At 44.0% G+C, this 27,450-nt stretch overlaps 1 protein-coding gene across 17 annotated transcripts in view; it reads left to right on the forward strand.

The window, feature by feature from the left end:
- RBFOX1 (RNA binding fox-1 homolog 1) overlaps positions 1-27,450 on the forward strand; it is a 1,178,577-nt gene that overhangs the window by 353,391 nt on the left and 797,736 nt on the right. For 2 of the 17 annotated variants that reach the window (XM_066561201.1, XM_066561207.1), the window contains exon 1: positions 10,056-10,073. The exons of 13 other annotated variants lie outside the window; for them this stretch is intronic. In XM_066561201.1, the coding sequence (XP_066417298.1) occupies positions 10,071-10,073 (3 nt within the window). In that variant the 5' untranslated portion in view covers positions 10,056-10,070. Of the gene's footprint in view, positions 1-9,149; positions 9,166-9,954; positions 10,074-27,450 lie in introns of those variants that run through there. 2 more of the 17 variants (XM_066561211.1, XM_066561195.1) reach the window with 2 other exon arrangements.

A 27,450-nucleotide genomic window follows, 5' to 3' on the forward strand; every position in this document is an offset into this window, starting at 1 on the left:
AAAGTCATCTCAAGCATCAGCTTGATCTGTGTATTGAGGTGATATTTTCTGTAGCCATTGGCTGCCTGTAAATACCTGTTAGAAGCCCTTTTGCATGTCTCAAAGCACTGAGGGGGTGATGTTGCTGCAGGGTGACTGTTGTCAATTTTGGCTCATCATTTCAACACAATTCTTCCCAAAAAAGCAGTGCCTAAGTAAGGCAGCTACAGCTGGAATAGCCAGGGCTGTATCACTTTTCCTGCTGTTGTGTGTGGGTGTGCTGCCTCTTTTTGTAGGCACAAGTGTCTTAAGGAGTGCTCTTTGTTGTTTGGTTGGTTTTTTTTTCATTAAAACCTTTGGCACAGGGATAATTCTCAGGTTACTTCCACACTTGTCTGCATCTGGACAGCCTGGGGGTTACCAGTGGCTACCTGGAGGCTGAATTTTCACAGCAGTAGAAGAGAAAGTTGTGCTGTAATTTATAATTTGTAAACCCATGAATTAGTGCAGTGAATGGGGATAAATGGAGGGCACAGGACATGGTTTTCCGTGCAGCTGCAAGCTGGTCCATGAGTACAAATCCTACCTCTGCTTGATTAAGGTCTTAGTGTGAGGGTAGAACCAGCAAATAATAAAAGCCTACTTTCTGTCACTTTCTTAGAAAAGTTCTGCTAACACATTATGCAAGGGCAAAATATTTAAATTGCCATAAAACCTTATAAAAATCTGCTTTATTGAAAACTCTAGTTTTGTAGCTGTAGTTGCAGAAATAAACCCAGTGACTATCCATGTAGATGAAATAAACCCAGTGACTATCCATGTAGATTAAATAATCACAGTGACCATCCATGTAGATTAAATAAACCCAGTGACTATCCATGTAGATTAAATAATCACAGTGACCATCCATGTAGATTATTTTTTAGTACAGACTCTGGTGAAACATTTGTGGCCTTCAGCCTCCCTTTGTCTCAGCCACCCCTGCAGAGGAGCTGGTGTTCCCCACACCATGGGCTGAAAGCCATCAGCCCCAAAGTGCTGCAGATCAAGGGGCTGTCCCATGTTTTTCCAGTGTTCCAATATTGTATTTCCTGGGAATGTCCCAACAAAGGCAGGAATGATGAGTCTGATTCCATGTTCTCAGAAGGCTGATTTATTATTTTATGATACTATATTATATTAAAGAATACTGTACTAAAGACTACAGAAAGGATACTTACAGAATGCTAAAAAGATAATAATGAAAACTGCTGACTGTCTCCAGAGTCCTGACACAGCTTGGCCCTGATTGGCCAAAGAGTGAAAACAACTCCCAGCAGAATGCAATGGAACAATCACCTGTGGGTAAACAATCTCCAAACACATTCCACATGTGAGCACAACACAGGAGAAGCAAATGAGATCAGAATTGTTTTCCTTTTCTCTGAGGCTTCTCAGCTTCCCAGGAGAACAATCCTGGGTGAAGGGATTTTTTCAGAGAAGGTGAATGCCACATTCCAAGGCCAGGTTGGATGGAGCTCTGAGCAACCTGGTCTATGGAAGGTGTCCCTGCCCATGGGATGTGATGGTTTTAAGGTCCCTTCCAACCCAAACCACTCCATGATTCTGTTATTCCCTGTTCTCCTGGGAGACATGGCCAGAGTGCTGCCAAGACAAATCTGGGGATGGTCTTCATGTTTTCTCTCTCATTCAAACTAAAAAACATTTATGGTTCCAAATGACATTAAAAATCCCATTATAATCTAACCCACATTGCAAAAAACCATGAAAACCCCAAAATTAGTAGTGCCATGTCCCCCCTGCCCCCTCTGTGCTTTCTTTCAGGTAAGTCTGACTGTAACATACTCCCCCTGAACAACAGAACACCGAAGTTATTCAGTTAAGGAAAAGCTATTTTTGGTAACAGTTGTGTAGCCAAAGGTCCCTGTGAGAAGTTTTTCTGCAATAAAGAACAGAAAAACCTCAAAAGTGGTATTTCTAGGGAATGTATTATTAGAAAGAATTGATATTTGAGGAGCTTTAGTTTATTAAAAATGTGCAAGGACTCCTCTGTGCCTAGTTCCATGCACAGCTTAGTGAAAGGTTAGAAAATTAGCTCCTGTGTGCTGCTTATACAGCTGGATGGATGGAGGGGACTTTACATTTCACAACTTCTTGTTTCTGACAAGTTCCAGTGAATTATTTATGTGGCCACTTATCCTGCAGAGATGGAGCTGAGGGAACAAACTGAGTTCACAAATGCTACCAGGAAGCCTTCAGGTGATAAGATGAAAATGGATCTTGGTCGCTGCTGATCTCAAACCTGGACTCCAATTTTTCTGGCCTGCAGATGAAGGGTTGTGTGGCTTACATTTTTCATCTCTAACTCGTGAATTTGTGCAGTTTATGAACAATTCATGAAGTTCTATTTATCTTCAGCCATTGCCTTATGAATCAAGGGTTTAACTGGAATAAGATAATCCAGGAAATAGTAAATTTCAATTCATTTTTATGAATCTAATATATATGCCACATATGAGAGCAGAGATGTGAATACATTAGTGATAAAAATACTAGAAACGAATTACCTATTTCTGTAACTGTAGTTTAACTCCAGGAGTCAGAGATTTTGGCAGATCTGATTTTTGCAGCTCTTGGATTTTCTGGGAGTTTCTACCCTTAAAAGTGGGTGAATACACCTCTGCAGGTTTTTTCCTCTCTCTTATTTCTAATGGGCCACTTGCCAACTTGATTCTTTATCTCCATCAATATGGATTCACAAATAAAAGGTTTGGAAAACATTTCATTATTTTCAGGGACTTTCTTTTTCTTTGCTAACCAGTAGCTTCCCTGATATTTGTTGTTGATGACCCTCTTTTAAATCCTTTCTGTGCTGCAAACATAGAATCATGTGTGATGTTAGGCAAGTGGTTCTCAATTATGTTGGTCCACACTCCAGGGTTTGGGATCTTCAGTTCTGGACTAATTCCAAATGCTGTTAGGCTAAGGGGGAGATAAAAATTCCAAAATCCAGTAGCTAATGAACTACAGAGACTTGCTAGAAACTTGGTCCAGGGGATTGAGAATCAAATAGTCTTCACTAATGGTTTTTCCCAAATTTTGTCTTCCAGTATTTCAATTAACAGTGCAAAAAGGAATTTTAAATTTTGTATAATGTAAATGCAGATGTCAGTCAATGAGTTCCTCAAATTTAGGGTGAAAAGTCCGAGGTTATGATGCAAATGTTGGCTCATTCTGAGGGTGTCACAAGTGCCAGTGGGATCAGACATCTCTAGAAAGAGTAAATTGCAAAGTCTGCAGGTATGGAAAAAGTCCATCCAAACCTGTACAAATGATTCTCCATGAGATATTTTATTAATTGTGGCACGGTCAAAAAAAGGTTCCACTTGGAGAAACCATAAAAATTGGCAATCGTTCAGTTGCTCTGAATCCTGCTGTGGCAATGTAAGAATTAAAGACATTTCTCAGCACCAAATAGACCCTGAATGTCTTCTGGAATTGCTAAACTGGACTCTCCAGCTCCTACAGGAACCATCACTGAGCAGATGACTCCTCCCTCTGCTCCCTCAAGGTTCCCATATTTATGACAAGAGCTGCAAAGCCCCTTGTGCAGCACCTGCAATATTTAATATACATTAAATAATATTTATTTCCTTTAAAAGACAGAGCTGCTCCCAAAAGCTACATGCTCCCTGCTGGCCACCATGGAATTGCTCAGGCTCTGAGCTCACAGCTGAGGGTCTGGTAGCTCTTTTTCAAGGAAACCCAGGATTGTTGTCCTGCACAGGAAAGGGAACTGGTGGAGAGCTGGAGAGCAAGGGGAAAGGGCTGGTGGCATCCTCAGGAGGCAGCTGGAGATCTCACTGGGTTAAAATCTTCCAGAGTCCTGCCCTGGTTATTTCAGTAGCAGCCGTCCCAGGCACAAAGGAGAAAAGTCTGATGTCATTGCTTCCAACAATTCCTTTCAACACTTCCAGAGCTCTGCCTACATGGAAATGGAAGTGAAAACAGCAAGGTATTAATATCACTGCTGTTAATGAAGAGATGGGCCTAATTTTGAGACAAGAAGGATTTATTGCTCACACAGACATCAGTCTCAGAGGCTGTGAGATCTGTGACACAAGCAGCCAGCCACAGCTCAGAGTGCTCACAAGTTCTGTCTTACAAGGCAATATTGAACTTTCTAACCCAGTGGATAGTTGCCACAAAGTTTATTTTGCTTTTCTAACCTATCACCTTTGCTTAATTTTGCTGCACTGTGGAGACTTTCATCCAATAGGCTTCTGTCTCACATGCACACAAATGCTTCTGTTTTAACTTCTAAATTCTTAGCTTACTCTACACAACCACATCCCTACATTATAAACCCCTCACCAATTTATCAATGCAGTTTCTCACTTACCTGAGGCATGTTCTTACTGAAAACTTTCTTATAGAAACACAAAATTATGATTTTCCTACTTAACATGTGTGCATTTCATTTTTACATCAATCCAAGCTTCTCCCAAGGCTGCAGATCAAACCCTTCAGTGTTGGTGGAAGTTTCTGTTTTTCCAGTTCCCAGATCAAGGGAAGCACAGAAGCTGATCATGCCGAATGTGTGGAGCACTCCCTCCACGTGGGACAGCCAAAAGGAGCTCCCAGAGCTGCAGCAAGGCTTTCCCAGCAGAAAGGTCACCTGGAGCAGCCTGACCTTTGGGGCACAGAGAAAGCAATGAGCCATCAGCCCTATCTGAACAGCCTTCAGTCCCAAGGCACTCCCAAAATAACCCGGAGATAAAGGAGATGGATAAAAATCAGGAGGTGCCAGGGAGCAGGGCATGCAGTTGCTTCTTCAAGATGTTTCTTTGAGAGAAATTGTACATATGCTCTAAGTCAAAGTCAGGGGAGAGGAAAATTACAGCTCCCTGGAGAAAGGAAAGAGATTAACGTTTTATCACAGGCAAATAAGTGGGAAACTCTTGAATTTATAGATATGTAGATACAAGCACATGAAGATATTGCTATTAGGGCATTAAAAATAGAAGTTTTATCTTTCTACTCCAAGATTCTACTAAATTGCTATGAATTTCTAATTAAGTAATGTCAAATCTCTGTGACAATGGAGTTCATTTCATTAAGTATGGTTGAAATCTGAAACCTAAGTGTAATAATAACTTAAAAGTATGGGCCAAATATCCCAAAATTATTCTCCTGAGTAGAACTATATGGGCAAAAAAGGCAGCAACTCTTTGTTCTGTCATGGAGACAAAAGCATTAAACTATTCAGAGTGTTTGATACACAAAGCCCAAGCAAATGACAAGTTCAATCTAACCATTAATCTAACCCCACACATACACACACCATGTCCTTAGCCACTCCATAAAAACTGTGCTCAGGACACTATAAATTGCCAAGAATTAAAAAGAATTTAAGAAACTGAAGTTCAACTAAACCTCCATACCATCAGCACAGCACATGTACAGACTGGTACATATTTTTCTTTTTTTTTTCCTATGTTCCTTGTGTGCTGAAGGTGATTTGTTCATTATTTCCTTATGTTTGTGTGTCCTTTTTCCATGAAATTCAAGAATCCAGAGAACATCTTTCCCCAGATCATTTAAGGCTGCACTTCCTGCCAGTGTCCAAGGGGTTGGCTGTCAAGGCATTATTAATACCAAGGTTTGTAGCAATGCAGATTTTTTCTGCAGATTTTTCTGAAGACAATTCATGGGGCGTTTGTGGCCCTGAAATTTGTGACACATCCACCACCACCACAGATAGTTTCCCTGAAGCTCACAAATTTTACTGCCAATGGTTTCTGTGTTCCCTTCCCACAGGTAATGGCCTGAGCAGCCTCCCCCAGCAGAAATAAATCACAGTGCATGTGGATGTGCTGGAAATATTCTTTGCTGCAAATACAATATGAATTTTTAAAGCATTAAATATATATGTACTATTTATATCTTCCTTACAGGAGATATCTATTTATATCTTCCCCCAGAAGCTTTATATTTGAAGACTTTAAATAAATTTTTACCCCTTTTCTCTTGATTTTTTTTTCTTTTGATACAGCAACTACAGCACTGTCTTAGGCTGCTGTTCAGAACAATTATTTTCTCCAGTAAATCCTCTTTCACCTCCAATTCTTCTCTCACATACTACAGATCTGTGCTCTTGAGAGCTCTTGGTTAGAACAACCTCACACCAGTTCCCAAATTTGGAAATAAATACAGAAAATATTTCACTATAAAGGGAAAAAGGTTTCCAAATTTAAGAAAACATGAAATAGGCTTTTATTCAGAAGAGAAATTTTAAAAAAGATTTTAAGAATTAATCCCTGACCAGGAATGTCTTCAAAATATTATGTTTCACGGGAGCTATTTGCTACTTGTCCTTTATTTTTTTCTCTTGCCACAGATAATTTACATTAAATTGGAAAATGTCTCCTTCTGAAGCAACTTTTGAAGTGCACGACTTGATAATTATACTTAAGTTTGTGTATTTTCTTTGTGTTTCCTACAGAAATGACTGGGAATTGTGGCTGTACACAATTATAACTTTGGGGTGGAATCCCCAAGATTATTTTTATCCAATGTTTTTAATGGTCTGTTCATTCCAAAGATGAATAAATAGCAAGATGCCTTTCTGAAGGTGGCTCCTGTGGGACAGATGCACAGGCACATTTGGATTCACAGTCTTTAGGAAAGGGAATTTTGTAATGCTGGAGCTCTGGAACAGAAAACAGGAAAATATTTGGGAGCTGGTCCCTGCTCTGCCTCGTGAGGCTGGTGCTGGCTTCTCCCGCTGCTCCTTTCTTCTCATCCAAAGTTATTTCTTCCAGCAGAACTTTAACCCCAGCTGGGAGCCTCTGTATCACCCACACAGCAGAGTTTGGAGAACGAAGGAGCTCTTTTAAGAAAGATCTGACTTGCAGTTCAGGGTTCTTTCATGTGAGGGGAACAAAGGGAAGACAGATGTGAAAAACAAGCCCAGGGAACCTTTTTGACAGGGCTGGTACAAAAGGAGAGTATGGAGGTGTTGAGACTCCAAAAGACAAACTCTCATGCAGTCACTTAGCACGCACCTGATTCTCTAATCAAGCACAGATCAAAGCAACCAACACCTGCACCTGATTTAGTTTTAATCCTGTGAGTAGTTCTCAACACTCCCGTGAGTATTCGCTACTCAACAGGAATGCTCCAGAGCCTAAAGAAAACTTTTTATTATGTCTAGTTCATGAGATTTTTGTTCTTTCCTGAAGGATTTTGGTTTAGCTCATTTGTGTGAGCTCTGGCTGCTTATTATTTTAAAATATTTTATTAAATTATTTTACATTAAAATAGTTTTAATAGTTTAAAATAATTTAAAATAATAAGAAGTTCAAAATAATAATAAGTTTAAAATTATTTCAAATAATTTTAATAGTTTTAAATTGTTCATTCTAGAGACTGCCAGCTTTGTCCAGACAGGAGAGTGGATGAAGAAAGACTACAGGTCAGGTTTGGAAAGAAATTGAGATACCTAAAAATCTTTGCATTAGTGCTGCCCTGAAAGTCACACATTTGGAGAAAAGAGAGGAATTCTGGGCTGGTTCACGTGGGAAGAAGGCCCTGGATGACCTTTCCTTTCTTGCTGTGTTTGATAACCCTGGGCCTTCATGGTCACTGAGTGTAGGGGCAGGAGAGTCTGACTGCCCTGAGTCACTCAGTGCTCACCTCTGTGTGAGCCAGCGTTCAGCCTGAATCACCCAATGGCAACAATTTCAGCAGGAGGAAAGTTTGCCTCATGCTACATCAGCATATAGCATCAAAGGGTGGATGTTTTTTTCATGGGTATTTCTTTTTCAGGTTTTTTTTTATTAGTTCAGTCTTTAAAAACTGCTGATAAAGCAGGAGGTATTGGGCCTTATGGCAAACCTATCGATGCAGTCAGTCATATGTCATCAAAATGTTGAAAATTATTTTATTAGAGGGCCTAAATATACAAATTAAGGAAGAGCTGATGAAATGCCTCATTTCTACTCACTAACCTTCTACCACTATTGCTTTCTCATAGAGGGATTAGTAAATATGCCTTTAAGTGTCTTGAACTGCAAAGTAATCAGTTACCAACAGTAAAATAATCTTTTAGTGATTTAGAGAACTTCAGTGTAATGTTTTGACCTCCAATTTACATTTGTTGGACATAAGCCTCCCATTGCCTTCTCTGTGTTCATTTTGGAGTGAATTGGAAGGCTGAAAAAAAATGAAGAAAGCCCATAGGATTTAAAATCCATCCAAGGATCTTTATATGAACTTCATAGGGATCAGACTTCAGAGTGGGACATAGATTTTGAGAGAATCTGTTGGGATAACTTGATAATTTGAGTTTTGATCCTGAAAATGAATCTTTGAGTAACTTTGTATCTCTCGGTAATCTGACAGATTTTAATGAGGCAGAGTCAAATTTTCCAGCCATTAAACACTGCTTCATGTTTGATGAGGAATGATAAATTCTGAAGTCACTGTCTGAAATGATCCAGCTTCATAAACTGGTGTGCCTGGTAGAGGAACCTTCCCGAGCAGTTCTGCCGAGTTCCATGTTTAGGGGATCCAGGATCACACCTTGGGCCTTAAAATAGCAGCAGAAATAGGCCAAGCCCCAAATCTGTCAGGAGAGGCAGAGGGATACAGATATGTGCTTTTGATATGTGCTTCTGTACATGATCCATGTGGGAACTGCAGTTCAGCTTATGAAGACTTGGCTGTGTTTATTTTCTGCACGGATGAAAAAGTTTATAGGGAGATTATTCATATAAAGTTTTTCTTTAAGGGACCACACGCCTATGATTTAAAGCTTGCCTCCTCGTTATCACCTGATTAACTGCTTTGCATTTCCATCTCGATGCTGGAAACAAGTCCCTACTCCTACCCCACAGGAGGCAGCACATCTGTCTGATCCTCACATTCCCCGTCTGTAATTGATACCAGTTACATGTTGGACTAAGTCCCAGGGGCATCAATTTATTGTAGCTGAAGGTCGAGCAGCACAAAAACGTTTGATCACTACAGACCCAATGCTTGGGGTATCGAGAAGGACAAGGCAGTGCTCTGACAGCTCTTGATGTTTATTTTCCTCCCCAAACTTTCTCGTCAATAGCTGCTATCAGCCTCATTGAACAGTAATCCATGCCTTTAGGAACGCCGCGATGCTCTCCTCTTTAGGTGAGCATTACAATTCTTGCAAGATTTGGCTTCCTTTGGGCACGAGGGAGGAAGCAAGGCAGAGATGGCTGGGGATCGCCAAGGGCATCGTTTTCATCAGCAATTTCTCCGGTGCCGCTTTGGTGTGTGCGCGTTCGCTGCCCGCTCGGGACGAGCCCTGGGGATGCAAAGTTGCGGCCGCGCCGCCGGTGCTGCCCCGGCAAGGTTCGGGATCCCGGCCGTGGGCATCTCCCGTGCCCGGAGCCGTGCCCGGAGCGGGCGGGCCCCGCTCGGCCCCGCGGGTTCCCGGGCGCCGCCGCGCGGCCGCCGGTGCCGGGCGGGGCCGCCTCCGGAGCCGGGAGCCCCCCGCTCCCCCCGGCCGCACCGCATCCCGCATCCCGCCCCCGCCGCCTCCCCCGGAGCGGCGCTGGGGCTCCCCCGCCGCTCTCCCCCTCCCCGCCCCAGCCCGCCCCGCCGGGCTTGAAGGTCACCTCCGCCCGCCGCCGCCGCCGAGCCACTTTCCGCGCCGGCTGGCGAGCGGCAGCGCCTCCGCCCCGGGAAGCTCCGTGTCCGGCCGGTGCGGGGCTCCCGCCGGCCGCGCCCGGGCGGAGCGGAGCCGCCTCTCGCCCCCTGCTCTCCCCCCACCGCCGCGGCGGGGCCGCCCCCGGGGTCTCGCCGCCGCCCGCCGAGGTCGCGGGCGGGCCGGGCGGGGGCCCCGCTGCCGGAGCGCGGCGAGCCCGGGGGGAGCCGGGCGGCGGCGGGGGGCGCGGCATGCGGCGGTGAGCGAGAGAGCGAGGGCGGCGGCGCTGCCCGCGGGAAGGGGCTGCGGCGGCGGCGGGAGCCGCGTCCCGCTGCCACCTGCCTGCCGGGGCCGCCCGCCCTGCGCGGGGGAAGAGCCGCGACCCTGCGCCTCCGCTCGCCTCTTTATGGTGAGTTTGGGCCGCGGGGGGCAGCGGGGCCGCGGGGCGCGGAGCATCCCGGCAGGTGCGCGGAGCATCCCCGCAGGTGCGCGGAGCATCGGGGCCGCGGTGCTGCCCGGCAGGTGCGCCGAGCATCCCCGCAGGTGCGCGGAGCATCGGGGCCGCGGAGCATCCCGGCAGGTGCGCGGTGCTGCCCGGCAGGTGCGCGGAGCTGCGGCCGCCCCGCTCCGGCCCGCGGCCGGAAAGTTCCCGGGGCAGCCCGGGCGGAGGGAGGGAGAGGAGGGGAGGGATGCGCACCCGCGGCCGGGGGGGCTCTCGCGGAGCTCCGGCGCTGGAGCTGAAGGATGCCCGCGGGTCGGGGGCACCGCGCCGGCTCCGCTGTCGCCTGCGAAGCGCCGCGGGGACAAGGGCGGCACGGGAGGTGGCTCCCAAAGGCAGGGAACGGCGAGGAACATGGGCAGTCGGGGCTCTGCCGAGTTGCTAGTTCAAAGAGTGCAGATATTTAACTGCCGGGAAACTACCTGCCTGTGAGTCCTCGGTATTTGCTGATGTTATTGGCGATTCATCAGACCGTTTTTCTCCTGCATGCCTCTGTCAGGGAAGGAAAGTATCGGTGTTAACAGCTGTTCGGTGCCGGTGCAGTGACACTGTGCCCGTGTAAGTGCCCAGGCAGCTCCTTTGGGATGCCGCTCTCAGCAGGGGCAGGGCTGTGCCCTGGGAGAGGGGTTTGGGATGTGACAGTGGCACACGTCCTGTGCTTCCAAAATCTGTGATGTGGCTGTTGGACACGGAGCTGCCAACTTAACACGGTTCGCGCAGATGGTGAAAAGAATGTGGTCTGAAGTTTGACTGGAGTGATTCACATCAGCGAAGTGTGAAAGATCTTGTCCAAATCCGCAGCTTTTGTTTATCTACTCTGTGAATTGCAAATGTGGTATAGTATGTTACATTCTGAAGTAAGTTTAGCGTTGACTGTTTTTTAAATAAAATTCAGCTTATTTAAGGCGAGATGGAGCATAAAACACAGCAGACGGTGCTGGTGGTGTCCCAAGAATGTCAACTACCTTGTTTCACTTCTCTAGAGTCGATGATGCTAAAGAGAGGAATGATACTGTGTGTTTCATTTGTCATTGGGAAGTGTGAAACAGTTGTATGCATGGGCTGTAAAAGTAGAAGCAAGGTTTTGTCACTCTGTGGTGGAGATTGATGATGGTGGATGAATTGCAGTCTAAAACAGAGCTAGCCCTCACAATCAAATAATTAAGGTTTAGAAATCAGTCATAGCTGCTTGAGGAGGTATCTGTGGGGAAGAAGTGGGGCTGTGTGCATTTTCAGTATGTATGTCAATAGACCATTTAGTTTTCAGGAAAGTGGTTGATATCACGTGCTGCAGTTATCAGGATTGTAGTAGTGATTTAGAGCAGATATTTGATTTTTATTTACTTTTACTGGAACGTTTTACAGTACTGGGTTTTGAGGAAGCTATTTTTATGTAGGAATTCTGATTATAGTCGAGATCTACTTGCTGTCTTATGCAGACTTTAAAGGCTTAGCTCCCCAAGTCTCATTTACAGTTTATTCTTCTGGTAAATACATTAGACAAAGGATCCAGTATTTGCTGAAATGAAATCTGTATTTCTAATGTCAAGACTATATTTCTTTTTTCTATTAGTACTTAGCCGAGCATCAGTAATGGAGCTGACAAATGCAATGAATAAAATTCTCAGTATGTTGATGATTTTTATAGTTCTTGTAATTGAAGTACTTGGTGTCCTTGACGTGATGAGGGTGCTGCTCTGGCTTTCCTGAAAGGCTGCCCTTTACTGACAGAAATACTGCCAGGAGTCAGGTGTGGAGGAGCAGAGCGGGGTGGTGAGTTCCTGTGCACAGTGTGCTCCATTTCCAGCCCAGGATACACATGCAGGGCTGCCAGGTGCAATTCCCAGCCCTGAGAATCATTCCAGAGATGCCTGCACGCTGCATGCACGATCTCTTCTGGCTGCTGCTGCTGCAGCACAGGAGGGGAGTGTTATGTCCTGAGGCCATGGCTGCCAGCCTCTCCTTGCTCCCTGCTCAAAGCCCCCTTGAAGTTGAAGATGAACAGCAAGGCCAGGAGGGACTCAGGCACTCCTGTCAGTGTCTGTGTTCCTGCCCAAGGCAGGGTCAGCTCATACCTCTGTCATCTCTGATGGCATCCTTCGTGTGCTTTTTGTATTCCCATTCTCCTCTTACTTTTCTTCCTGCTTTTGCTGTCTTTTCCATGAGTTTTTTTTCTTCTTGGTAATGCTCTTACCTATTATTTCCCAAAGAATCTTATCTTGTTCCCTGCAAACTCTTCCTCTGGTATGGCAGTCAGTCTCTTTCAGTATTTTTTCCTCATTGCTTTGTGGGAGATCTACTGCTTCTTTGCCAGCCCTGTATAATATGCTGGATTTACCAGGTTTCTGCCTAGTTTTTAGGAGGAATGTAATGGAAGTAGTACACTTGCTCTCTCTTTGTGCAGACAGGTAAGCTTTGTTCAGGACCAAAGAGCTGCTCAGTATCTGCTGGCACTGGGAGAGGTTGAGCTGCTTGGAAATCGAGGAGAGACCAATGGCTGAGTTAAAAAATCCACCATTGTTAGTTTTTCACCTTGTAGTTTGAACTGGCATGATCTGATTTTTAAATCTACCTAGAGGCATTCATTATATACCATAAAGGGTAGAGCTCCTAAGTGCTGGCCACAGGAAGAAATATTATTTACAGCTATTGAAGGTATGGCTGCCTTAAGCATATTGTTGACTGAAAGGTGTACTCGTCTGAAAAAGATGAATCTGATATAATTAAGAAAAACATATCATAGTGCAGCCTGGGAGAATATCTAGTGGCTGAAAAATGTGTTTGTTTTATGCATGTCAGAACTCCCTCTACTTAATTCTTGGATCTTGACTCCTTCCCATTTCATGTGGGAGATGGGGATCCTCTTGTCTCCCACAGCCTTGTAAAAGTAGAGTGTGGACAAAACTGAAGAGTTAGGGAGCAGGAAAACAGACAGGGCTTACAAGAGTGGCAATCAGAACATTTATTAGGGGTTCTGACTGTTTCTGGTCTTGATAGGGTGAAATCACAAACATCTGTAGCAGAACTTCTGATGACTCCATTGAGCCAAATTGGAGCTGTACTGTTTCCTGAGGGCAGAAAGCTCCTCTCTCTCTGAGGCTCTTCTCCCAGGTCATGGATGAGAAGCCTTTTTTAACTTTTTCTTTGTTTTGAGTTCTTTGCATAGTTGCACTTTCTTATGAGTAGTTTTGTCCTTTTATTTAAGTAATAGAATTTTCCAGTGCCCATGATTGTTTTGTAGTACAAGTCCTCATTCTGGGGTGTATAATGCCATCTCTGACAGTTTATGTTCTGCATTCTTGCAGAAGTTATCAGTAGATTGTGATGGTATCACCTATACTGAATGTCAGCTTTAAAGATTAAAAGCTGCTTATGAAGCCTCTCAGTATTTATTACACTTTCCCTTCATAACTATTATTTTGCTAAAATTTACTGTGCCAGAAATGACAACTTCTTGCAAATTAGATAATTTTATTTGTGTCCTTCAAGTTGATGCAATAAAAATAGTATTCAAACTGAAAGGAGCTGGAAAATCCCTTTTGGGATGCTGCAGTTTGTGTAATTCTGTAGAGCAGGAAGGGGTGGTTGTGTTGGATTCATAGGATGGGTCACAGGTGGCCAGCAGGCATCATCGAGGGCCAAAAATAGGCTGAAATACCATTTTCTGCAAAGTAGGTGTAGTTTTACATCTCTATTCTTCTGCTCAAAATGTTGTGCTTTGCAGAGATCCAGAAGGAAGAATATTTAGGGAATATTCCAAAATCCAAGGTATTTTGTGAGGTATTGGTTTGGCTGGTTTCAAGGGGAAAGCAGCTGTTTGGCATTTTGTAAGATGTATCTTTCAGAAGTTGGTTAAGTGTCTCTAACATAAAACTGAAGCTCTGTGGCAGTTTTCTCCAAGCCAGCTAAAAACTCCTGAACATTTTGCAACTTTGGATGGAGCTCCAGAATCCCGTGTTTCCAACCAGCAGCTCCTGTGCTAATGGCTGAAAGGAGCGCAGGAAATAGGAATTTACACTGAAGATGCCTCAGCCCCTGCCTCTGCCACTCAGTGCCCTAAAATCCAGATAGCTCCCAGGAGTGGGAAGTGCTGTGGCACAAAGGGGGAGCTGCAGGCAGCCAGGGGGGCTGTGCAGAAGCAACAGAGCACAGTTGGTGTGAGCAAACTGAGATCCATTAAAATAATTGCTGGGCTTCAGCTGGGCAGGTGTGAGGGAGCCTGGTTACAGCAGGGTGAGCTGAAAGCTTGCCTGTGTCAAAGGGCAAACATGCAGAGCTGAATCACTTGAAGATAAACAGCACAGGGCTGGCTGCAGGGCCAGGTGCAGCTGCCTGGGACAAACGCTACAAATACTCAGATTTTCTGTTTGCAACACACTTGGCTTCAGCCCTCCGGTGCACAACCCCTGGTCAGGAAAGTTTAGGATACAGCAAGGAGAGGTCACAGTGCTAAAAAAGTGAATTTCAATGATACAGCCTAGAATACAGCCAATTACAATGATACATGCCAAGCAATTGCTGCTTTAGGCTCCTCAGTGCTAAAGCAATGGTAGTGAGAGCTGGAGCTGCACAGAATCACACCCACAGAATATTCTGGGTTGGAAGGGACCCACAAGGATCAAATCCAACTCTTAAGGGAATGGCCTGAGTGGGGAGTTCGTGCCTCTCAGCTTTCTGTGTGTTTTGGACTTCTTTTATTTGAGTCTGTTGCAGTGATAGCTGGGATCCAAACTTTACCTTTGGGCATTCATTCATCACTGTTCCACTGCATTTTCTTCTAGAATCAAATAAAGTATGAATGTGTGCTGACCAGTTTTCTTGATGAGGACACCCATAACATCTTGCTCTCCTCGCTGCTGTTTCCATAAGTTTTGTAAGGGTTTTATTGTCTCTGAGTTCAGTCTCTGTATTAGTTGTGAGCAAACATATGATCAGAGCAGGAAGAAGCTGGCCTGAAAATATTTTTTTTCTCTTGAGAAATTCAAGGAAACTCAAACTCGATGTAGAAATTTCCAACTCTATAAAAGTGTATTGTTTTGAAGGTGTGAGTGTGTGAAAATGTGGGTAGGAAATTTAGGAGGCTGTTTAAACAAGGAAGTGGCACCATTTCATATTCAAGTACTCATTAATAGTACTTTTACTATTAATAGTACTTTATAGTGCTCTTTGTGGTTGGAGCAGTTGTAGAGAAGGTGGAAGAAGCTCTGTGTACAGGTGGAAGGGTGCTTGTGTTGGACAGTTGCACTCCTGCTAAAAGAGAAAAGTTTTGCTGTGTTTTAATCGGCCCCACGTTCACATGAGATCAAACACTGAATCCATGTGTGCTGCCCTGCTGGGAGAGCCCAGGGAGGTGCAGTTGCTGTCCCTGGGCTTGGCTCACCCTGTAGTCTGTCCTTTGGGGTGTTTTATGGCTTTTTTCTCTTTGCTGCAGCTTACACATGAGGGACACATGTAGAAAACAGTTACACATGTAATGCTGTTGTCTTACCAAACTGACAGTCTGCTGTGCGCCTCAAACACATCCAGAGCCCTGGGTTTCAGAATAAAACATTGTGTAATTATCCTGTTGTCTTAAAAAAACATATCTTTTCTATGTCTGTTTGATGATTGATGGCAGTCATCTCTCACTAAAGTGGTTTGGCTGGTGAATCAGCATCACTGCTGCTCTGGTGGCCAGTTCTTGAGTTTCTGGTTTTGTCTTTTAAATATATTTTGTTAAATAGGCCCTTAGGTGTCTGAGTTTTTGCACATATTGTAGAGGATTGGTAATTTAGGGTTTGAGGAGAGAGAAATTAGACAAAGTTGAATGACACTGATCCAGGAAAAAGGCTTGGTAGTCTCTGTCAGAGCCAATATTCTATCTTTGTCTGCCCTGTTCATTCAATATTTTCGTAGTTAGCATTCATTCCTAAATTAAGGATTATGCAATATTATGGAGATATTTTGTTGAGCAAATGATTTTCGACTGTCAATAAAGAACCTGTAAACAGTGCCTGTGTGAAATTGTAGAATACAGTATTAAACCCTGCTTTCAGAATAATCTTTCTGTCTTCAAATGGATGTAATTCTGTAACATTCCCTTTGATTCAGCACAGCCTGTGTGGTTTCTAACCATAGAGCAGAGCTTTTCTGTGGGAAGAGACATTGAAGCATCAGCTTCAAGTCATGCTGCTGGGTGGCTCTCTCTGATCAGCATCTCAGGAAATAATGTGAAATACTCTCTCCTGTTACAATGAATCTCTACAGCGCAGCTCCAGGATTAAGAAAAAAAAATAAAATAGTGTCACTCCACTGCAGGCAGTGCACTGTGTCTGTAAGTAGTTACCTAAATGTCCTTTCCTGCAGCATGGAAGATAAGCTGCCTAAAATGTCATCTACCACATGGTGATCCCCATTTTGAGCTGCAACAATAAAAATGCTAAGGAAGTCCCAGAGTGCAGCTTGAATTGAGCCACACAGAGTGACCCAGCAGGAAGATGAATGGATCTAGATATCCTCCTGATCTTTCTCTGATATTAGACCCTTTTCCCACTCCTTAATTTAGGACACTCTCCAATGGCTCCCTCCCTTCCTGGTGCCCTGCCCTGGTTGCCATCGTGATGCTGTGCTGGCCTGCAGCTGCCCCACAGGGCATCCAGCAGCTTTGCTCTGCCCATTACCAGTGCAGGGCTCCTCCAAATCCCCAAACTGGCCATATTGCATGTTTCACACACTTGCTTCCCCGTGAATGTCCTCAGCTTCAAACCACATTAATTCATTCTTATTGTTTTCCAGTCCCTGATATTACCCGGGAGTTTTTCATGTGCGTTTTTGTTTTGTTATTTCTATTTTACAGCGTTGCTTTCACTTTGTTTCAGTGCTGAATCTTTGGCTGTAGCTGGTTATTAGGGATCCTCTGGGAAAAATCAGCCCTAAAGCCCAGTTTTCAGGTGGGGCAGGGTGGGATTTACCTGTGCCCTGGTGCATGGAGCTCTCTGGGGTACAGGGCACAGCCAGATCCTCCTGCACAAGCTTTATTCTAAAATCACATCTTCCTTGATGCTGAAGCTATCTTTTACTCCTCCCAGATAAAAAGCCTCCAAATCAGTCAGTTTTGGTGCAGATATGATCTTCCATCCTCACTCTGGGGGCTGCCATCTCCAGTGAGGCACCTGATCAGTCACCTCTTCTCTGGACACATTGCTCCAAGCAGGCAGAATGGTGCAGTCAAGGAGTTTGGCCCCTTCAAGCACTGTGGCCACTCTTTTGTTCCCAGCAACTGCCATTTCTCTGCAGGAGGGTTTCTAATCAACTTGTGATGATAACACTCCTTACATGTTTGCCTTTTAATGTTTTTAACCAGAGATTTTCCCCTTCCTGTTGTTTCAGTGCTCCTGGTTGTGTTCCTGCTTTGGAATGGACTCAAACTGCAGCTTCAGTGCAGCCAGAGAGCTGCCTTCTTTAAAATGTGTGTGTGTGTGGCAGGACCTGAGTGGATTTTAGAAAGGACTCACATGTTGTTTGAAATCTCATTATGTACAAACTTGGCTTAGGTGGGAACCTGCCACCCTGTTTTTTTAAGTTTTTCTAAACCTTCTGATGTTGACATTCTTGTAATGAACTTTATCACGCACTTTCTGTAAATAACTGATTGTTCTGCATTCTTTTATGGAGGAGGAGAAATTTGATGGACTGTTGGTTTGTGCAGTGTCATTGGAGAGGTGGCACTGTCACCCTCCAATCCACTGGCACTTTTGGAAATCTATACATGTTGGAGTCAGAATTAAACTTCTCTTTTTTTGCCTTGGTAAATCCAGTGTCCACATCTTTCTGTTTCATGTCCTAGAGTGACAGGAACTTTATTGTGTTCTAAATATGAGGTGCTTTTCTGCTCTAAAGAATCCAGAGTGTGTCACAAGGAGGTTTGGGGCTGTGGTGTACAGGGGTCTGCAGGACCCTGGGGATGTAAAGGACACTGAGGTCACGATCCTATCTCAGATAAAAACCCTGTCTGGAATGAAAAGAAGTAATCCAAAACCATTTTCAAACTCAAGCAATCAAAGTGATCAAATGTAGGAAAATACAACAGCACAGTAAATACATGTAGCTAAAAATGAAATCTCTCCAAGTTCATGGCTCCCAGCAGCTCTGTTCCAATCAGCACCATTACCTGGGCTTGAGCTGCAAATTTGTTTTCAAACGGTGCCCAGGGAGCTGGGATGGCCCTGTCAGGGTCTGTCACCAGCTCAGCTCGTGGCTGATTGGCATGGGCTGACAGCCTGGGGGGTGCTGTGGCGTTGTTATCAACTCTTGTGCTTTGGGGGCAGTTGTGTTGATGAATCAAACAATAACTCTTCATATCAGTGCTCCTTTATCAACATGCCTTAAACATGCAACTTTTAATTGATATATCTGGTAGTCACTTATGATGGTTTGCTGTGTTGCAGCTTTACAAGCAGGAAAATTAAAGGAAAATTAGGAAGTTTCTCTTGATATTAGAAGTAACCTAGATTTCTCTGTCCATATTTGGGGTGTTACAAAGCAGTAGACTAAAATATGAATCCAAATTTCTAATGTGAGTATTTCTAGCAGATAGGAAATTTTAAAACTGTAAAAAATTGTTTCCCCAATGAAGCCACTAAATATTTTGTCACTGACTGGGCAAGAAGCAAAAAGATTGGACACTAGTTTCTATGTAAAAAAAAAATATTTATTGAAGTTTTCTCAGGGTGAAGCTATCTTAATCAAGAGTTCTTAAGGTAAAAATTAGCTTGAATAAAGTTTTCTCTAGTGTTTGGAATAGTTCTCAAATGAACTATTCCTGGTACATGACCATACTGTTCACAAGGAAGTAATAAATGCAAGTGAGGTAGAAATGGAGAGTAAGTGAGAAAGGTGATTAACTCTTCCTGCCTGCAGATTTCAGACTTTTGGTTGCCAAAATCAAACTGGAGTCATCATGTGTGCCCTGCTCTGAGAGATTCACACTTGGCCAATGAAGGAATGCTCTATTGGTTGCACAAGTGGATGCATCTTTATTAGCTGAGGGAATTTTAGGTGGTGAATTGGCTGCTTTGTTGCTGTCCCTGTGTTTGAATCAAAGCTGTCCCATCAGCAGATCTCAGTGTTGTTTTAAGAAGCTCATCCTCAGCCAGTGTTTCCACAGGGCCAGAGCAAATGACTCCTGAGCTATGTTGTATTAACACCTCATGCATTTGCTACTTAAAATGCCACATGGTTGGATCTGGTTCTTCTTCTGTGAAGGTCTCCAAAGCGAGCCCTAAAAGCTCTACAGACCCGCTCTGATGGAAATCAGCAGGAAATGAGATTGATCATAACGGGGAGGAGGAGCACTTGTGATGTCCTTGTGTCGTGTACCATTTGTGCTTCTCCTCTTACCTCCCTCATCAGTTTTGCCTGTCCACACCAGGGCAGCTCACAGTGGAGCCTGCACCTTTGAGGGTCATTTTGAAGCCTCTGAATTGATAAGAGGAAAGCTGATCTTTTTTAAATTGTTATTACTATTTTTTAATTCTGGTATTTGTGCAATGGCTTTGGCAGTAGCATGTGCTGGGCTGAGTGGGGCAAACAGGGGTCCTGTGGTCAAAACTGCCTTTGGGGATCTCCTAAAGATGTATTTTTCCTCTCTTTCTGCTGGAAGGCTGCCTCTTGTCATCTGTGAATTTGAAGACTCTGGAATCACCTTTTAAAGAGTAAGGAGACTTCTAGGGCAGTAACATACTCCCCTTTCTTTTATTTTTTTTCCCTCAGCATTTTCTCTGCTGATGTTTAATATATAAGAAGTTTAAATAATTTAATAAACTGTCTCAAATGAGGAAATTGAAAGGGAATTCCAGATGAATGCTGTAACACAGTGCTGTTGCTGCTTGGCACTGGGGTGTGGGTGGTCCTGCCTGGCACCACAATGGGAGGGTGATGCACCCAGGAGAACACACGGGTGCATACAGCAGGAAGGTACTCAAATAATGAATTCAAAAGGTGAATTTGTGGTTTTCATTTACCTTTTCACAACTCTGAAATGAGTCGAGCTAATGAGCTGATAAAAGGAATTGACCTTGCAGCTGATAGTTGATGTGGAAATACAGAGATATTGAGGAAGGTGTTTATGATCTGCACTCAGCACAGCTTGGCAACTGTTATTATTTGATGATTTGCATCATTGTTTCCAATACCAAATTTATGCCTCAGTAACTAAATGCAACACATCTGAGTTGCTGACACTGTGAATTATGATTTTGAATTCCTTCTATTTTGTGTTTAAATTGTCATCCATAACTTTGTGTTACAGCACACACAAGGGAGGAAATGCTAAGCTAGGATTCCTACAGCAAGCATTAAATGAATTTATCACACCCTTTTCAAATGATAAATTTAGAAGTGCATGAAGATTTACAGAATATTCCCTATTCACAAGCCTTGCAGGTTAGAGCTGCTTTAGGAGCTCTGTATTAGCTGGGATGTCTGACTTTTGCAGGCTGGAGGTTTGGGAGCTGTTCAGTCTTTGGGACTCTGCTGTGGTTATCAAAATGCCTGTGTTGATTGTGGTGAATGATAAGAGATAATTGACCTTCTCTGCTGTGTTTGGGTATCACCCTGGATAGGTGTATTAGGTGATTTCTGTGTTATCTTTATGTGTCTCCTTTGGCCACAGTGCTGCTACAAATAAAATAAAATCTGGTCTTTTAATTGGCTGGTCATTCCTGGGAAACAATACTTGCCATCATGAGCCTGGCCTGAGTGACAGCTCCAGCTACAGTTTTAGATAGTAAATTGGAAATACTGGTCTTTTGTTGGAAAGAAATGAGGGAAATAATTATTTGAATGTAAATTTTGTGCCCTATCACTGGGTGTTTTCATACAAATTAGGCAAAAGTAATTTCCTGTGATCCTTTAGAAGTCAAAGATGGAAGAGAGGTATATTTGTGTGAATTGCTTAACCACAGAATGTCACACACACTTCAACATTTGCAAGTACAGAATACTTGCTTTAATTTGTATATTCAGAGATAGACAATGTTAATTTGTTATGCAGCCCATTAGATAGGAGAAAACCTGCTGAGGACATGAAATTCTAATCTTGAGAGAAATGCATTTGGAGAAGCCAGCAGATGTCAGTATGTTCTTGTCATACAGCTCTTTTGTTTTGCACAATAATTTCCCTGGGATGAAATATTAGAGAAATAGTAAATGATGTAACACCATGGCAATACAGGCCTGTTTAGTTTAAATACTTTCCTGAAAAGGGATTTATTTCTGGGCCAAGGCTGGCACGACCTCCATGTACACCCCAGCTTTCCCTGTGTATAACTCCTCCTCAGACTGTGTACAGTGAAATTCTTTGCCAAATGAGGATGTCATTGATGGTATTGCACCTTAGCTTCTAACTGAGATTTTTGTTTCCTGTGTATGTTTCCTTCCTGTATTGTGAGGCATTTTGAGGATGCTGGCACACTCCCTCCTGTTTGCCTAGCCAGGGTGTGTGTTTGAACTCTGATGTGTCTAATCAAATCTGTCTCTCTCATTTGGAGATTATTTTGCCACTGTTTATACACGGTAATAAAAACCAGATGAGCTGTTCCTTGTCTTCCTAGCATTTCAAAAATCAATAGCATGGTGACATTGTGGAGAAGACTCTCCCTTCCCTGAGAGTGCAAAGTGCTGGCCCAGAGCGTGCAGGATGCAGAATTCCTCGTCTGGGAGGAATGGCTGACCATGCTGACCCCAGTTTTAAATCAGGGGCTGTGGCAGGGTGCCAGGCTGCCCTGGGCAGGGCTGGGCAGATGGAGCTTTGCTCAGGTGTGCAGGAACAGATGGAGCTGTGGCCATGAGCAGCAGGCACAGCCTGGGAACCCAGGCCTGAGCCAGCTCTGTGGGCAGCACAGGGACCCCCCTGAGACCCCCCTGAACGTGGCTCCTGTGTCCCAGGCTCTGTCAGCACTGTCCTCACCCAGGGATGGACCTGCCACAGCTCCACAGGCACACCTGGGTCCCTGCTGCCATCAGCTCCAGCCCCACTCTGGTCATTGCGGCCCTTGGCCAGCCCAGTTCCCCCAGTGCTGCTCAAACACCTGCAGCACCTGGTGAGCTCCCCAGGAGCCCTGTCTGAAGAGAAAAGGCTCTTGCCTCTTCTTCAGGAGCTGATGTCAATTTGTTCTTCTGGGCTGTGTGTTGGGGTTTTTTTCTCTTCATGAATGGAACAGGAGTGCTGGGAGGTGTTCCCTGAGTGGTATCACTATCATTACATGGTGTCTCAACAGACAACAGCAAGAATGAAGATCCCAACTTTCTGAAAATCTTACCTTTACTATTTCCCACACTATGTTCTTCTTTTTTTTGTATATTCATAGTTATAAAATAGTGTAGCTTCACTTCAGGGTTTTTAATTACATTTCCAAGGAGAAATTTTCTTTATCAATTTGTTCTTCTGGTATGTGTGTTGGGGAGTTTTTCTCTTCATGAATGGAACAGGAGTGCTGGGAGATATTCCCTGAGCTTTATTTGTGGCATCACCACCATTACATAATGTCTCAGCAGACAACAGGAAGATGGAAGACCCCAACTTTGTGAAAATCTTCTTACCTTTACTATTTCCCACGCTATGTTCTTCTTTTTTTTTGTATATTCACAGTTATAAAATAGTGTAGCTTCACTTCAGGGTTTTTAATTACATTTCCAAGGAGAAATTTACTTTACATTTTCTCTTTCTTCAACTCTCTCTTCAAGCTCTGTCATCTTCAAGCATTTGTTTACGTGCCAGACCTATTCTTTGTGTCTTACTCCTTGCTTCTCCTCACCCCACACCGTTGGAGTGATTTTCAGATCATGCAAATGAGAATCAAGGCAGGCAAGGCAGCTATAAAAAGCTTTCTCTGGAGTACAAACCCCCCAAAGCAGAGCCTTGCTGAGCTTGTAGGCTGGGAAGAAGCCATTTGATTTTCCAAGACTGGTTTTGGTGCATTTGCCCTTAATGCAGTTTCCACAGCTGATGACAAACACTCCAAAATCCTTTGGCCCAGGTGGGGCCCTGGGCTCTCCCCCAAGCCCCTCCAGCCACCAAATCTCTGGGAGAGAGGCTGGGAGCAGCCTCTGCTCAGGAATTCGCAGGGATTTTTGGCAGAGATGTTGTTCCAGGTTGGGCAGCGGCAGTGGGAGCTGCTGCTGCCCCTGGAATGGGAAATTCCACTCTGGCTCTGAGTCCTGCTCCATTTCCAGCCCTCTAAAGGCAGCATTGTCCTGTCCAGTCACATTGCAACAGATGTTAAAAATGTTTGATTTCGTTTTTAAGTTAAGGATGGACTTTTGTTAAGGAAGCTGAACTAACAGGCAGCATAGTGCCGGAGAAAATTCTCCTTTTTTTTTTTTTTTGTTTATTTGGGGTTTTTTGCCTGCTCTGTTAGGCTGAAGGATTTCTGCAACATTCCCTGTGCTCAGCAGAATGGGGGAAGTAGGGAAATGTCTTTTGCTGAACTGGGGTGCTTCATCCTGGGCACAGCTCTGAGGTGTATTCAGTGTAGCTGCAAATAAGTCACTCTTTTAAATGTGAGATTTCAATAGTTAAACACCTGCAGGGATGTCTGTGAGCAGCTGCTGATTAAAAATAAAAAAATGCAGCACATGACACAGTTTTCTCCTAGTTGAGGTATTGTGGTGGGAAATAAAGGATGATTTCTCACACAGCTGTTTTCAAAGCCTGATTTTTTCAGCATTTAGGCAGTGCCATTAAGTGTTTTAGCTCCGTGTGTTAGACATTTCACTGTGTTCAGTAAATTTCTCTCACTGGATTAATTTTTGAGCCTCAATCCTCATTTAGAAAAAAGAAAAAAAAGGGGTTGGGGTGGAGTTTTATTTCCCAGAGGTGAAAGATGCTGTTTGAAGGCCAATGCACACAAGGAGCCTGTGCCCATGGAGGGCTTCCCTTGAAGAGAAAATCAGGACCAAGCTGGGCCTGAGGAGCACGGATGGTGCTCAAGGGCAGTGACCTCGTGGAGCAGCTGGAAATAAATCTGGTGCTGGGGATGGTGCTTGTTCCTGTCAGAAAAGCACACCCAGCTTATGTCATCCCTCTCAGGTATTCCTTGGGGCAGCACCCAGGGGCACCCTCTGCAAAGGGTGGTTCGATAATCAATATTCAGAGGCTGGATGGTTCCATAATCAATATTTAGAGGCTGGATGTTTCAATAATCAATATTCAGAGGGTAGTTGGTTCAATAATCAATATTCAGAGGCTGGATGTTTCAATAATCAATATTCAGAGGGTAGTTGGTTCCATAATCAATATTCAGAGGCTGGATGGTTCCATAATCAATATTCAGAGGCTGGTTGGTTCAGTAATCAATATTCAGAGGGTAGTTGGTTCTATAATCAATATTCAGAGGCTGCAGGACCCCCTCAGTTCCCAAATATAAACATATTCTCTCTGAGACACTCATTTTGCCCAATTTGATAGGCATATTGGTGTTTTCTAAGTATATAAAAAATACAGAGGTATTTTTAGCTGCTGTTGGTATTAGAATGATTTATTCTTAATGCCAGGGAAAGAAGGGTGAGAGCAAAGGCTCTTGAATATTTTAATAACACAATTTTGATCTATTGGATGGAAGTTGGGAGGATTATATGGCTTTCTTATTCAGAATATGGCTCATCAGGGTGGAGGCTCTCCCAGGAATCACAAGAAATGCAGAATTCTGTGCAGAATACAGGGGACTGATAAAGTAACTGATAGTAACTTGCTTAATTAAAACAAATTGCTGTGAAGTTCTCTGGACTGCATTATGGGGTTGCATGTCCTCCCTGTGGGGAAAGGCAGAGGAATGATCTGGCTCTTTTATTTCAGCTGTAGGTGGTATTTACCTGGTTTTATCTTGCAGGAAGGTAGAAAAATGATAAAGAAAGGCCTCATAAAATGAAGCCTGTTCTCCTAGACTCAGTCCCTGGCATTGTCAGCTAACCCTTTTGCAGGTTCCATGTGAAAGCAATCCTGGTGTGATTAAATACAATTTACACAACATAAACCCAGAATCCAGAGAATTTTTTTATAAAATGTCAAATTATTTCTTTCTCAGCATATGAAGTGCATATCTTAACAAATGAATAAGTAAATAAATAAAAAGAAACCCTTCCCTTTTAGAGCAACCTCTAGGATCTGGAACAAGATTTGTAATGTTCTTTGTGGCAATGGACCAAAAAACAGCCATGAACTTTCTTTAGGAAACATTTAAAAAATACTATTTATTTTTATTTATTTACTTGTTTAGTAATATATGCACTTTGTATGTTGAGAAGGAAATAATTTGACATTTTGTAATAAATTCTTTGGATTCTGGGTTTATGTTGTGTAAATTATATTTCTACAAACTGAATACAAGCCTAAATTTGAATCATCAGTTTTCTTGCCTATGAAACTGATACCCATTTACTGCTCCTTTCATGGTGACTTTCAGCTGAAGCTCTGAAGGGGTGAGCAGCAATTTGTTTCCCCTGTCTGTAGCTGAAGTTTCCTTGAAAAGTTTCATTAACACACTATCATGGTTTAAAAATAGAAACTCAAGAGAATTACTCCAACTCGAGTAATAGAATGCATCAAGAAGCTTTTCATTTTATATTATAATTATTCCAAAGCACTTCAACCGAGCCACTTCTCCATTATGAGAAGAATTCTACACCATTTGGTATCCAAAATTGCATTTCTCAGAAATTCTATGCCTGTGTGTAGATAACTTGCAGTGCTCCTATTGTCCTTGTTTCTTCTCTGCTGTGGAATTAAATCCCAGTGTTTAGAAAGCTCCTAACTGAGTTTTGTTGCTCTCTGTGTGCACAGAAGAGCAGAATGCAGTGGCTGGAAGCTGCAGTGCCCTGTGCATTGGAGAGCACAACTTTGTTTTTTTGATTTCTTGCTCCAGCAGCTACTGATGGGGTACTCTTCAAGCCCTCCTTCTGTCAGAATTCTACTCAGGAAAAGTTCATTTCTCTCTTTTTTCCCTTCCCTCCAGTCCCCCAAAAGAAGAAATCATATTTATAGTATGCTGGCAGCTGGACACTTATTCACTGGTTAGATACACACTATGTGTAGAGTAACTTCACCTAAACATCTGTTGGTGTTTTAAACACTAAATAAATGAACAAATAACATTACTGCTGTGCTAATTCAGTGACACCTGTCAGTTTCTCTGGAATTCTCAGTCAGCTGCTTAAACTGAATGCAAACTCAGCTTTGAAAATACAATTTGCCTGCTGGCTTGACACTCACAAATGTCTACTATTTATTTTGGGCAGCAAATTATTAATTGTCTTCTGGACACGTCTCTTGCTTGTTTGGGGATAGTTCTGTGAGGGTTTTTTTTTGGTTGTTTGGGTTTTTAATGTGTGTGTGTACATACAATGTAGACTGAACAGGATCAGAGGCTGGCAGGGGCAGAAAGGGAGCTCTGGATGTGGCAGGGACACCCAGAGCTGGCCAGGGACACCCAGAGCTGGCCAGGGACACCCAGAGCTGGCTGCCCAGGTTCTTTTGGGTGTCTCCAGGGTGGAGCCATCGCAGCTGGAACATCCCCAGGGCTCAGCACCCTCCAGGTGTTCTGGGGGAACCTCCTGGCTCTGCTCCTGTCACAGCACCCCTGGGAACAGCCTGTCCTGCTTTTATCCCCCTTTCAGATATTTGCACACATTGATGAGGCTCCCCTGGCCCTCTCCAGGCTGAGCAGCCCCAGCTCTCTCAGCCTTTCCTCACCTGAGGGATGTTCCAGAACCCTCAGCAGCCCTTTGGTGGCTCTGTCCTTGTTTCCCCTGTCCTGGGGATGTCAGAACTGGGCACAGCATCCAGGGGTGGCCTCACCTGGGCTGGGTGGGAGTTGAGGAGGATGTTCTCCTGCTGGCAGAGCTGTTACTGCAGCCCAGGATGCTCTGGCCCTTCTTTGCAGCATTTTGGGAATGCTGCTGGCTGTTCAGCCTGGCTGCAGCGCCCCAGAACCTTTCCAGCCCCTGGGATCCTGGCATTGATTGGTGCCTGGGGCTGTTCCTCCCAGCTGTGGGACTTTGCCAGTCCATCTCACCCTCCTGCTGGGGCTGGCAGCAGGAGCCTGTTGCCATCTTATCGCAAAAGTCCTACACCTTCTGGGTGATTTCTCATGGGCAACTCCTCGCAGCACTGACTCCTTCACAGCACAACCAACAAACTCCAACTCTCTCCTCACCCGGCTTAACCCACTGTCCTATAACTGGACACAGCTGTGGCCTGGTGAGGGCAGGCCTGTTCCTAACCTTTGGTGATTGATACAGCTGCAGCTCCTCA

Source organism: Molothrus aeneus, chromosome 16 (genome assembly GCF_037042795.1).
Source record: "Molothrus aeneus isolate 106 chromosome 16, BPBGC_Maene_1.0, whole genome shotgun sequence".
Taxonomy (NCBI): Eukaryota; Metazoa; Chordata; class Aves; order Passeriformes; family Icteridae; genus Molothrus; species Molothrus aeneus.